The 12,691-nt window shown below is 51.8% G+C and overlaps 5 protein-coding genes across 5 annotated transcripts; 2 read left to right on the forward strand and 3 right to left on the reverse strand.

Annotated features, from left to right (window-relative positions):
• Positions 1-374: 374 nt before the first annotated feature.
• On the reverse strand, positions 375-2,625 carry AYL99_05402 (protein disulfide-isomerase domain; the record flags this gene model as incomplete). The annotated part of the gene is made up of 2 exons (XM_018836914.1): positions 375-713; positions 769-2,625. 2 exons carry the CDS (start codon positions 2,623-2,625, stop codon positions 375-377), a joined length of 2,196 nt encoding a protein of 731 aa, XP_018693767.1.
• A 948-nt stretch (positions 2,626-3,573) lies between these two features.
• Positions 3,574-5,186, reverse strand: AYL99_05403 (hypothetical protein; the record flags this gene model as incomplete). The annotated part of the gene is made up of 2 exons (XM_018836915.1): positions 3,574-4,880; positions 4,934-5,186. 2 exons carry the CDS (start codon positions 5,184-5,186, stop codon positions 3,574-3,576), a joined length of 1,560 nt encoding a protein of 519 aa, XP_018693768.1.
• A 539-nt stretch (positions 5,187-5,725) lies between these two features.
• AYL99_05404 (hypothetical protein) lies at positions 5,726-6,397 on the forward strand (the record flags this gene model as incomplete). The annotated part of the gene is made up of 4 exons (XM_018836916.1): positions 5,726-5,860; positions 5,911-5,981; positions 6,036-6,246; positions 6,302-6,397. 4 exons carry the CDS (start codon positions 5,726-5,728, stop codon positions 6,395-6,397), a joined length of 513 nt encoding a protein of 170 aa, XP_018693769.1.
• Positions 6,398-6,801: 404 nt separating this feature from the next.
• On the reverse strand, positions 6,802-7,632 carry AYL99_05405 (hypothetical protein; the record flags this gene model as incomplete). The annotated part of the gene is made up of 1 exon (XM_018836917.1): positions 6,802-7,632. The coding sequence occupies one exon, from the start codon at positions 7,630-7,632 to the stop codon at positions 6,802-6,804; it is 831 nt and encodes a 276-aa protein (XP_018693770.1).
• Positions 7,633-10,132: 2,500 nt separating this feature from the next.
• On the forward strand, positions 10,133-11,784 carry AYL99_05406 (hypothetical protein; the record flags this gene model as incomplete). The annotated part of the gene is made up of 3 exons (XM_018836918.1): positions 10,133-10,755; positions 10,814-10,892; positions 10,951-11,784. The coding sequence occupies 3 exons, from the start codon at positions 10,133-10,135 to the stop codon at positions 11,782-11,784; spliced, it is 1,536 nt and encodes a 511-aa protein (XP_018693771.1).
• Positions 11,785-12,691: the final 907 nt, after the last annotated feature.

Below are 12,691 nucleotides of genomic sequence, written 5' to 3' on the forward strand. Positions count from 1 at the left end.
ACGAAGCTTGATTGCCAAATTCCTTCCCCTCTTCCCCTTCCCTCATTTTTCCCATGGAGTACCGTGAGCGTGAAGCCTTGACCGGCCTTCTCTCACACGAAATACCCCCCCTTGTATCTTTCGCACAGGCTGCGTTCGAACTCGCACGATATGAGCGATCATGATTGAATTGGCAGTTTTATGTTCTTCCCATGATAACCCTAGTGATAACCAACCTCGATTCGAATCTCCTGACAATGGGTTTGGGTCTTTTGTGGCCCCTTTCCGACCTCCGGTCCACATCCGAACGCCAATGCAATGCTTCTGTACATGTAGGAAATACCTCGCCTGCCGCCTGAATGATATATTCTGTCATAAAATCCAGTGATAAATCCTCAATCGGCCTTGCCGTTCGTGGTTCCCAAAAGTCCCTCCTTTCCATCCAAGTGGAAATAGCCTGAGCTATTCCGACTTAGTGTCCTCTTAATGGTGCTGCCATTCCTCAACACCCAGAATAGCATCACCACACTTATTATGAGCAGTCCGAACGACAGGTACGGGTGGTAGGTGCCGAAATTTCGGATCTGGAAGAAAACATTCTCAAAGGCGCCGATGGTGGACTTCGGAGTCAGCTTCGGCGGGTTGGCAACGATTCGGGGTAGCGTTTCGAGAATGGAAGTCCGGGAGGGCATGATATAGGCCCCAGAGTCGGTGACGTCCCAATAACGTCGGTTCTGTCGTACATGTCAGTTCAACAATATCTGTAGGTCGGGGACAGAAAATACTCACATCCTCATCGTTAATAATCACCCTCTCACCCTTCGAGACGTCCACGCCGTACGTTGACCTCAACCATCTCTCCCAGAAAACACCATCCACCCAGGCAAAGGCGACCTGCTTCCGGAATGTTTCCTCGGTGATGCTGATGACTCGGCTCTTTGCTTGGCGTAAAGCCCGTTGGTCATTGCGATCTTCGGCCTCTTCGATGCGCAATTGCTTCGAGTCACGCAGTTCTTGTCTCTCAAGTTGAAAAGCTTGTGTTTGCTTATCCATCCACTCCAGTGCGGCGTTCTTTAACTCCCTCTTGGATTGGAGAAACTCGTCCGGTCGGTCTCGAGAAAGGATGCCCAGTACCACATATTTTCCGCTCATGATCTCCTTCGCATTGGAAGCGCTCAGTTCAGGTACAATTGGTAGCCAGACCGATTGCATCCATGTCAGGACGCGTCTAAAATCACGCATGTCCTTGGGAGCAAGGGCATTGTAGTAGCTTGGTCGTCCATCCCGGGACACCAACAGCCTTGGCCAAGTTGAGATCTTGAACCGATTCGCCAGGATCTCAGAGTCCGTCTTGACAATCTTTGCATGTCCGATCAGGCTGAGAGTCAGTCGATCGAGGGCTGCAAAGTCTTCAGACGTCGTGGCATGGTCGAAGAAATAGATGAAGATTACTTCCTCCGTCTCTTCCATCTCCTTGAACGCAGCGGCGTCAACATACTTGACATCGCTATCCAGCGCTTTGTTTGCAAACGAGAGAAGGTCGCCTAGACCCCGAAGGCCTTCATACTCGACACGCTCGCCGCCGCGGAAAAAGTAGACGGTGGGATAAGCGCTGACCTTGGCGTCCTTGCATAGCCGCGGTGACGCTTCACAGTTGACCTCTCCAATGTTGAGCTTGCCTTCCATTTCTTTCGCCAATTGGGCCCATGTCGGAGCCAGATGCTGACAGTGCGAACACCATGGCACGTAAAACTTGACAAACCATGGGTCTTGAGAAGTAGTGACGAGCTTTTGGAAGGACTCTGGAATTAAAGGGACGGAGGCTCCTTTGGGATTCGGTTGGAGGCCAGTCTTCGCATTCAGAGACTTTCCGAGTTTCGCGGTCTCCGAAGCCAACATTGATGAGGTGGTCTCGGTCGACAGCGCCGCTGCCTTGTTCTGCTTCTCCCCAGCTGCGGCGCCGGCCGCGACATCTTTGTCCTTGGCCAGTGGCTTTTCGGGCTCGGCTGTTCTGTCAACACTCTTTGCACCAGGCTTGGGAACGTGGACACCTTCTCTGGGTCTCGAGCCGGGCTTTATCTGTTCCAGCTTTTCTTCGACATAGTTGCTGAAATCCTCCATTGATCTTCCTCCAGTGAATTTTTCGACGAATTCCCCATCTTTGTACAATAGGAATGTTGGCCAAGCCCTCACCCCGTTCTTATCGCAAACATCCCCAAAGGCAATGCAATTTATCGAGGCAAAGTGGAAATTGTAATATCCGTGAAAGCTGTTTGGAGAGAACAAGTCGGGCTGACCAGACTTTGTCATACCCTGTAAAGGATCTGACGTTGCGTAGAATTCGTAGAGAGTCTGCCAGAGTGGCGCGATCGCTTTGCAGTGGCCGCAATAAGGCGAGTAATGTTTAACCCACCAATATCCATCTTTTATCGTCTCGGCGAACTCATCGCCTTGTATTTCTTTCATCGGCGGCACCTTGATGCCATTGAAGACCGTATAATCCACACCGTCTCCTCCTTCAGCAGGAGTCTCTCCCTGGACAGCCTCATCTGCTATTACTGCGGCCCCTCTTTGCGATCCTGGTGGCGCTGCGATAGAGGTAGAGAGGAAGGCTGCGATAGCGCACGCCAGCAAAGCTGGCCTCATCTTGTAGGTTGGCCAGGAAATGACCTATACCAGGCAAGAACCGAATCACTCAACCAATGCAGACGGGGTCGCCGATGGGGAGACACTGGATCGTTTTCGCACAATCGCCTGGCAGTCGTCGGAGGGAGAAAGAGAAACGAGTGTAAGAATCGAAGCGGAATCAAGTGAGGAAAATAACTGCAACAATTGACAAAGGTCTGCCCGCTCAACGAGACTAGACTACAACTCTTGAAGCATGGAGTGGGAGAGTGAGCCAGGTCTGCTCCAGACACGAAGGCGATGGGATCTGCATCAGGAGTCCTTGGCAGCACAAGCAATCCTCGGCACGCCCACGCCGCTTTTAAGGTAACCTGCTCGCGATTCACTCTCACGCACCCTCGCATCGACGGTCTCATTTCTACTGCAGTCCCCCTGATACGCCCCGTCCCAAGATGAGTTCCATAATTGGGGAACAACCAGGGGGTTCTTGACTTTCAGATCTGAGGTCTGCTGCTTCCCCTCTCGTCACCTCGTCGACCCTGGGTGCAGAATAGCGTCTCTCTCGCCTCTGAGCGAACACGCTACAAGCTTCTCTTTCAAATTCTGCAGTATACAAAGCGGTAAGGAAAGAGGGTCACGATACGGCCAGAGCAGGCCAGATATTATGGCCAGATATGCACGCACACGCCACGTACTGTCAAGAGCGATCTGATTGGCCGAGACCTTATTATGTTGCTTACACTTCGCGCGAGGCGCAGGGCCTGTTCCTCTTCCTTGTATCCTCCTCAGCTTTGTCTTCTTGTCCATAAGAAATACAACAACTTAAGAGCTTGCTCCTCGACCATGTGCCGCTCCGCCATACCAAATGCTTTGATCGCACCACACGATTTGACTGAAAGTAGCTATTCGCAAGTCCGAAGCCGAAGAGGAGTGCCGTGGCTTTGCGGCTGTCAGTGCCCGAAGGCATCCTTATGTTCTATCACTCGTATCGACGAGCGAAAATCCTCGGTTAATGAGCTCGTCAGCAGCGATTCCGGTGCACCAATCCTTCATGGCTCCTTCTTGTGGAGCGTACCTGAAGAGTCCCAGGACATTTCCGTCTTGGTCCCACATAGCGCTGCCGCACATTCCTTGAGGGAGGTTGATTCCTGAGTCTTGGCCCAAGTAATACCATTTTGTGAAGACCCAATTCTGCGTTGGTGAACCGTCGTCACTAGGGATTGCCTGGTATGCTGGAGCCTGGTAAAAGCCTTCAATGAAGCCGGTGTCAGGAGAATCTAGGCACATGATGCTTCTGCGTAGACATTCTCTGGATCCAACGAACTTCTTGAGCTGAATAGGTGCCGGGATCGAGTCACTCTGGAAGGTAATGTTGGAGAACTTTTCGTTGTCGTGCAGCCTAATAAGTGCAATGTCCGTGTGCGACACTTCCATACAGAGCTCACCAATATCGCGACCGGTGCCAGGGAAAGGGTGCCAGACCGACGTGCCAGATTTGCCGCCTGGGAATCCATGCGCGGCCGCAGTCATGAACTCGTTGCCCACTTTATCCTTGAGAAGGACGCCAGTTGTGGTCGCAAGAAACGTGTTAGGGCAGTCCGGCAGGTAGGCAGATGATACACGCAACCCTGGCTGCAGAGTATCGTATTGGCTGAGGTCCGGATTCCCCGGAGCAGGGTCGTGAAGGCGGCGAACATGTGGTGTCGAGGGTCTCCCCATCTCATCTTCGAACATGTAGAAACAGATGATTTTTGCAGCTAAGTGCGGCAATTTTGTGTGATCAGTATCCCTATGCTCCAACACGATGTAGACGTGGTCAAAAAAGTATATGACCTCCGTAATTGAGACACCAATGTCGCGGAAATGGTCCTTGATGATGTGGAAGAGCGGCTCCCAATCCTCCATATCTCGGCCATTTCGGTCTTCAGCGATGGAGCCGTTCTTCCAATAGGCAGGCTTTGCTTTTGGCATGGGAGTCTGGCCGAGCTCCGTCGTGAGGTAGAGCGGAAGTCCGGCAACGGTCAAAGGCCAAGGCTTCGGCGGTAGGGAGGATTGCTGGAGGCATAGGAAGAACCCGTCGATCGAAACACCAGTCGTTCCTGGGAAGATATTAAGCAGAAAGTCCCGCTTTTTGGAGTCATAGAGGGCATCTTTCTCGTCCCGAAGGTCGAATGGCAAAGCAAGGTGGCGTGGCATTGATGACTCTTGTTGAACCGGTGCTGACCAAGCCTGGAAGAGCGGGTTTGGGAAGTCTTCGTAGAGAGTGCACCGATTTTCTAAGAACTATGTTATTATTGCCATTTCCCTGGAGAGAATATGAAGTACTTACCGATAGAAGCCTGTTCGGACTGAATGGGCCATCTGAGTGGATTCGGAAGCGTAGAGCGATCAATGGTGTTAACCACGGGGCTCACTGCTCCTGGCCTGGTGATGATTGCGAACCGGTTTGGCGATATTTTTTCGGCCGTGGGCGTGATTTGGCGTCTTCTCGAGGAAGAGAGGCCCAAGCCACCGACCGCTATTGGCGATACGAGAAGTAGCTCCCCGATAATCTTGCGCTGGGGCGTACACGGAGAGGACATTGTGTCCATGATCTATTATTGTTGATAAAGGTGGTAAGGGCAGTGTGTGGCAGAGAAGGTGATGTCTAAAAAGCACAGTGCGAAAGGGAATTTGTATCATTTTGCGATGCCTTGGCGGCAGGCGCCAGCCAGGCAACCGAAGCATAATTGCTGAGGTCCTCAACTTTATATACAGAGTAGGAACGACGCATCTATATATGCATGGACTTTCTAGACCCTCTGGTGCTCCGTGGTGCAGTACTGTGAAGCAATGAGAGTGCAAGCGTACTTGGCTTGGTCTAGTGACGCAAGAGGATTATGAAATCGTCGGCACACTTGCCTCTATTGGTCCTCACTGCAATGCCTGGGGAAAGCAAGTCATGCGCCCGCGCCACTCGTCACCTATCAACCTGTCGTCAAAAGCCTCTTGGCTGTACAATCTCTTCTCTTTCCCTCAGCGATATCGACGACCACCACTCCCAATTGTGCAAACCATACTTCAGGAGGGCCACGAAATATCCTTCTTTGTGTAGCCTCCTTGACCAGCCAAATTCGTCGCCATGAAGGTCTCGGCCATCCTCCTGTCGCTCCTTACCGCCGCCTCTGCCGTATCTTCTCGTTCTCTGTTTGGCGGGCAGAACGCCCTCGTTGATGAGGAGCCAAAGTTCAAGGTCCCAGGCAAGAATCCTCTAAATGTCGGTTGTCTACAATCACACCGTCGGAGCTTGTTCTCATGAGTATCTAGTTCTGCGCCGATCCTAAGGACTATATCCTCACCGTCGACTATGTTGACCTGTCACCCAATCCACCTCTCCCGTACGTTTTACAGCATTCCTGCGAACAATAAATCTCCTATCTGACTAGCAATAGAGGCCAGAAGCTCACCATCACGGCGAACGGGACCTTTTCGAAAGATATCGACCCTGGCGCTACCGTCTTCCTCCAAGTCAAATATGGGCTCATTACACTCATAAAGCAAGAAGCAGATCTCTGTGACAATCTACCCAAGATTGATATCACCTGCCCTCTCAAGGAAGGTGTCATGACACTGAAGAAGGAAGTTGATATCCCAAAACAAGTGGTGAGTTTGCACGAGCATCAATCCTGCCGAGATAAGATATTAACATCTCCTACAGCCCCCCGGGAAGTACACTGTTCTTGCCGATGTCAACACAGTTGACAAGGAGAAGATCTCATGCATGGAGAGCACCGTCTTCTTCAGTAGACCTTAGGAAGATCTGAGCCTGGATACAGACGAAGACGAAAGTGTTGAGACCTGGCATCTGGAAAGTTTTCGAAGATGATTGAGGCATCGCTCCCAAAATTGTGTGCAAATATTTGCTTCAGCTGCGTCTTTCGTGCCAGGCGTTTACAACGGGAAGGTTTTTTGTTAGCACCGGGCACAACTTGAGGGACTTACAAGTAATGAATTGGCACGCTTGTGGCGCTTTCGAATGCATAAATGCGCAAACAGATCACGTTCCATCTGACCGTGCTGAGCCTCATCCTCTGCGATCTCTATATTTACGAAAAGTTTACTGTCTCAAGCGTTCAACAATGTCGCCACACAACTGTTCAATCGCACCCTTGCCTGGTTCGTAGGAGAGATTGACAGAGTCACATAAAGCGTGATACGCTATATATTTGAGGAAGCGTGCCAAAGCTTCTCAGCGTTGGATCGAAACAGCTTGTCGATTAACGTAGCGTCGCCGTTGCACCACTCATAGCACTTCTCGATGAACGGTTCTGAGTTGATATTCTCAAACCTCGTGTGCGGCCAATCCGTCGCATAGACAACACGATCCGAACCTTTGATGATCAACTCCCTGCCAATGGGATCCAAATCTCTCATGTCCGGGTCTTTGGAAAGTCGATATGGTGCTGAGAGCTTCACCCACGTCCTACCATCCTGGAGCAAATTCATCAGGGACGCGAAGCCTCGCATGTCGTATGGATAAACGGGCGTCGACGGATCAGATCGTTCGGGAAGAACAGGCCATCCGAAATGATCGACACATACTGTAATCCCTAGATCTGGGACGATGTTCAAGAGCGGAATTGCCAACTTCAGTGGGATATAGAGCTGAAGCACCCAGTCGAAGGGTCTTAACACGTTTGCATAGCTCTTCAGTTCAGCCCGCAAGTCATCCTCGGTGATTTCCCTCGACACACTGACGAGATTCAGCCTGGCTCCTCGCACGCCAAGGGCATGCCACCTCTCCAGCGTCTTTGCGTCGATGCTCTCTGGGTCTAAGCCCACCACAGCGCGACCGTGTTTAGGCGTCAATTCTTCGAGTGCTTCTAGCATACATGAATTGTCGTCTCCATAAATTGACGGTTGCACAAGTACCATGTTTTCGATGCCGTACTGAGAGTAAAATGCTTTGGCATCTGTCAGCGTATGCGGATGCGGTCTATATTGTGCATTGGCGGCCAAAGGAAAGCGAGTCGGGTCCACAACGTGCATGTGGCTGTCCCAGGTGCCTTTTGGTAGAGGGCGGGAGAGAGGATATTGCTTCGGTTGAGACGAGCGGAAGGTACGAAAACGAATGATACATTTGAGAGAAGCGAGTCCATGATGGGCTCCCGGTCGAGGCCTCAGACCGGAAGTTCCTCGAAGAGGTAGCATCCTACCGATCGAGAAGCCTCCCTCGGCAGAGGATGATGTTGACCAAGGCAAGCTGGAAGGGTCAGAAGTTGATATCGTTCGGAAGCTCGTTTCACCGACACCGAGACTCGGCGGAACGAAATAAACAAGATCACCACTCACAGACACCGTAGCTTTCTCATCGCCTCGCTTCTCGTTGCTGACTGCATTCTTGAGCTTGCATTAATTCGCCGCTGTCTATCCCGTGCCTTTTCAACTGTCTAGAATCCTCTCGTGAGTCTTTCAACGTCCGTACGAAGGAGAGCCTCGAGGGAACGCTTGACGTGGCTCTACAAAATCAACCTCTTTGCATGAGGCCTCATTCCCTGTCCGCTTCCTGCGTTAGTCCGGCCACGGGCCTCATGATCAGCCTTGAACAGTGTGGGAGTTAGATAATGATGCTCAACTTCAATCATCCAGAATGGGCTGAAGGTGATTGTCGGTAATACCCCGGTGTTGCTCCGTCTCACACGTCCGCCAGAGACTCTTGACCCTTCTTTCCCCCTCCAAGGGATCGTCTGGAGTCGATCTTTTCTCCCGGAAACATGACGCTCTATGTATCATTTAGATGCTATCCGACTTTTGGCCCCCAAAACTCACGCAACAGCCTCGCGATAGCTCGTCGGACAGTTTCTACCTCTAGCTGACACCACTCTGATTCCGTCGGCTAGTGAACTAGATCTTAGGAAAGGGTCATTTCTGTCTTGATCGAAGAGTATGCAAAGTCGGGCTTAAGAATACATAGGGCGAGAAGCACAGTTGTGGCCGGACAAGACTTCCGCTATTGATTGCGCCACTGCATTGAATAGGATGACGCCTAACGACTCAAAGGTCCTTAGAAGGAAAAAGCAGGTGAACAACTCCCCCCTTTAGATTGGAACTTATGCGTATGGCTATCGAGCTTCAGGTAAGACCGGAAAGAATTACTCGTGATCCCACGGAAGGACAGAAACCGGAAACATTTTCCAAAAGACATACGGTGGCTCTGGTCCATTATTAATGCAAGGCATATTAGCTGGTCGTTCAACGAGCTGGGGCTCTTGGGTGGTGACCAGTCAAGCTCTGGAGCAGCGTCCTTGAGGAGGTGGAAACGTGCACCGAGCGACAGTGAGTGAGTGAAGCATATCTGTGAGACTAAAATCAAATGCTAACGGGCACATGGCGTTGCTTTGTGCCCTTAATTTCGAGCAAACTCCTCTGAAAAGACGTGCGAAGCGATGGAAAAGCTCAAGCACCAATGCAAGAGCCATTCCACCAGCTTCTTGAAGTGCTCTGCCACGCACGAGATCTCACTAGGTGAACGCGATATCAAACATGGCTTTCTGGCCCTTTGTGTTTGAGATCGGTTCCACCCAGACCCAGTTTCAAAGGCGCCTCGAGCGTTGAGGGTGAAAATCCTACATCCTGATTTCTGGTTCGAGGCTTCCTCACTAGAAGAATCAAGACCTCGGCCAAATCGGTCAACCAAGTCGATACGTAAAGGATTAGACAGTCAGCAGTACCAAAACCACGGATTCGAATCCTGAAAATGCATTATACGGCCGAATGCTTCGGCACGATCACCGTTACCGTTATTGACCGGCTTGCAAAGGCTGCTTTGCACTTACTTGAACGGAGTTGATTGTCCTTGCCTCTGTCTGGCCCAATCAGAGTCCTGCCGTTCTTTCCTGTTAGCGGTCTTTCGCTTAACAACATGAATAAGCCAGCGAGGACTCGTACGGGAAGACGTTTCCCTCGAATCATGAATCAGAAATGACGATTATCGAGATGGGATCTTTCGAACTGAATCGATGAACTCGAAGACAAACTTTGGTGCTTCGTCAAAAATGGCTAATACTGAACGAATCAACTCTTATGATTGTCGTTCGGATGCAGGACAGACTCGCAATTTACCCATTGCCGAAGTTCTCCTTCCAGCAAAAACACCTTTTTGCTTCTAAGCCAGGGCGGCAAGGCCAGGTCTCTTCTCTTGGTCGCTCCCGCGGAAAATTCATGGGGGCAATGTGGGGGATATTCCGCAGCTACTCCCGTGATCTTCTATCCGGGACACTCTGAACGTCTTCTCCACATTGTGTTTTCTCCATATCGGGTCTGGGCTCTCTGTGGGTGATTTGCGGGTCTTGCTCTGGCCTGGAGAGATGGCCACGAGTCCAACCTGAGAGGATCTTTTACTTTTAAATAAGAACAGTCCGCTTCCCCAGATGGAGTCGTCTCTCTTCCTCCCCAGCTTCCTGGAGTTATTGACTGTGGAAGGAAATACTCTGAGCAGCCTTGTAACACAGTTCTATTCCTTCTCTCCTTCCTCCTCGCAATGACAGTCATGGCGGAAGACAAAGAAATTGGCCAGCCTACAGCTGTTGAGAATGTCACGGAGCTGCACGAGTTCAAGAACGCAGAAGGCTATGTTATCGATGCCAGCGACCCGGAGCACGCAAACCTCAAACGAGCTCGCGATGGCCACACGATCCTCTTGCCACAGCCCTCCTCTGACCCCCACGACCCTCTCAACTGGAGTCGCTTCAGAAAGCACCTCATCCTCATCATAATCTCCATGACAGCATTTTTGCCAGACTATGGCAGCGCGACAGGAGCAGTCACGTTGCTCCCGCAAGCCGCAATCTGGAACATGACTCCTGACCATGTCAATCATTCCCAAGTCGGCAACGTCTTCATGTTGGGCGCAGGTGGTGTTGTTGTCGTTGCGCTGTCAGCCTACTTTGGTCGTCTTCCTGTGCTGTTTTATTTTATGGTACTCGCCACGGCAACAGCGATCTGGTGCGCGGCTGCAAAATCATTCGAATCATTCATGGCTGCACGAATTCTCAATGGCTTCTTCAGCACCGTCGCTCAAGGCGGCGGTCTCATGTTTATCTACGACATGTTCTTTTTCCACGAAAGAGCCAGGAAGATCAACATCTGGGCGGCATTTATCATCCTGTCCCCGTAAGTCCTCTGATTCTTTCACTTTGAATTTTCCCGAGAGGCTGACAGCTCGTTGTAGATACTTCGGTCCATTATTTGCAGCTTTCATTATTAGCACCCAGCCCTGGCAAGTTCCTTTCTGGGTGTACGTTGCAGAGGTAAGGTCGCATTCACCAGAGACACGTCCAGTCCAGCATCTGACATTGACACAACCAGACTGCCCTCTGTCTCGTCCTGATCATCCTATTCGTCGAAGAGACCTACTACGACCGCCGAATTCCCCAGGCCTCTCAGCCGCCTCGAGGCAGCCATATCTCGCGTCTTGTCGGGATTTCGCAGTGGAGATCTCGCCACCTGCGCAACTCTCTGTCTCAAGCGCTTATGCGACCCGTCAAGGTCATCCTGAAGCCCACCGTCTTCATCTCGTGCTTCTACTACCTCCTCACCTTCGCCTGGGTCGTCGGCATCAACACCACGCTCTCCATCTTCCTCACCCCGCTCTACAACTTCGGCCCCAAGCAGATTGGATACTTCTACTTCACACCCATCGTGGCGGCGCTGCTGGGCGAGGTCACAGGTCACTGGCTCCACGACTTCATCGCCACGAGCTACATCCGCAAGCACAAGGGCCACTTCGAGCCCGAGGTGCGCCTGCGCGCCATGTGGGTGTCCACGCCCTTCATGCTGGCGGGTCTCGTGGGGCTGGGCTTCGCCCTCGAGGACGGCTACCACTACATGGTAACGTCGGTCTTCTGGGGCCTCTACGTCTTCGGCATCATGGTCACCACCGTCGGCCTGAACGCCTACAACTTGGACAGTTACCCCGAGGCCTCGGGCGAGACCGCCTCGTGGGTCAACTTCTGCCGCACCACCGGCGGCTTCATCATCAGCTACTTTCAGGTCACCTGGGCCAACGCCCAGGGTACCAAGGTCAGCTTCGGCATCCAGGCCGCCATCTGCGCCTTCGCTTTCTGCTTGATCGTGTTCCTGCAGTTCTTCGGCAAGAGGTTGAGAGTCATGGCTGGTGGACTCAACTTTGCGACGTCTTAGAAGAAGAAGAGAAGAAAGAAAAAGACGAGAGAAGGGGGAAACGGTCTAGATATTGGATATGTACCTACCACTGACCTGATAGTGAGGTATGGACTGCGCGAGAGCTCCATAGATGTGGAGTAGTCATTTGTTGGCTCCCCTTGTACAAGCAATGTGTATGAACAACGCGTCTCTCTTTCCCTCCCAGTAGTGCCTTTCGAGTGATTTAGGGCTGCAGGTGCCCGTTGATCGTCCTGAGGCGCTTGTGCTACACGCGAACTCGGTTCCTACACCCTCAATCCATTCTGTCTTACAGGAGAACGATTTGGATCGCGTCCTCCGCCACAACACATACATAGATATGCATTACGCAGCGGGGCGGTGGCCAAATACTAGTCTTGAAGATTAGGAGAGGCCGAGGACTCAATTTAGTGAGTAGCCCAGTTACAAGGAGAGCGATCGGGGAGCGGAGATCTCGTATGGATCTGGTAATATGGCAACTTTGGGTGTCTAGTTACCAAGGCTAATAGGGGTGCAGCCGAGTGTCCAGCGTTTGTAGGTTCATTGGCAGCTCACGATCCCGTTGACGTCATCACCCTGTCCTCAGAAACTTCTGTTGGCTGGTTCATACGGGGTGTTGCCGGCACCTTGGCATAGGACACGCCAGGGTCGGCCCCTGCAGTGGCGCAGACAATGGCACATCAAATAGCCCTTACACGACATTCTGCTTATTGCAGTGGATTCTGTGTCGACCCGTAGCAGTGACGCACGCTGTCGCAGACGATACAGGGAATGGGAATTTGGAGACCCTGTCCCTCCCACAGAACCTGTTTGCGATGCGATATCAACTCCAGCGCCAGCAGCTTGGTCTGCGCTGAAGACATCGGTCATCGTGTCTGTCAGCTATGCTTGTTAGCAGTTGACCGAG

This window comes from Fonsecaea erecta, assembly GCF_001651985.1.
Source record: "Fonsecaea erecta strain CBS 125763 chromosome Unknown Scaff4, whole genome shotgun sequence".
In the NCBI taxonomy this organism is placed as follows: Eukaryota; Fungi; Ascomycota; class Eurotiomycetes; order Chaetothyriales; family Herpotrichiellaceae; genus Fonsecaea; species Fonsecaea erecta.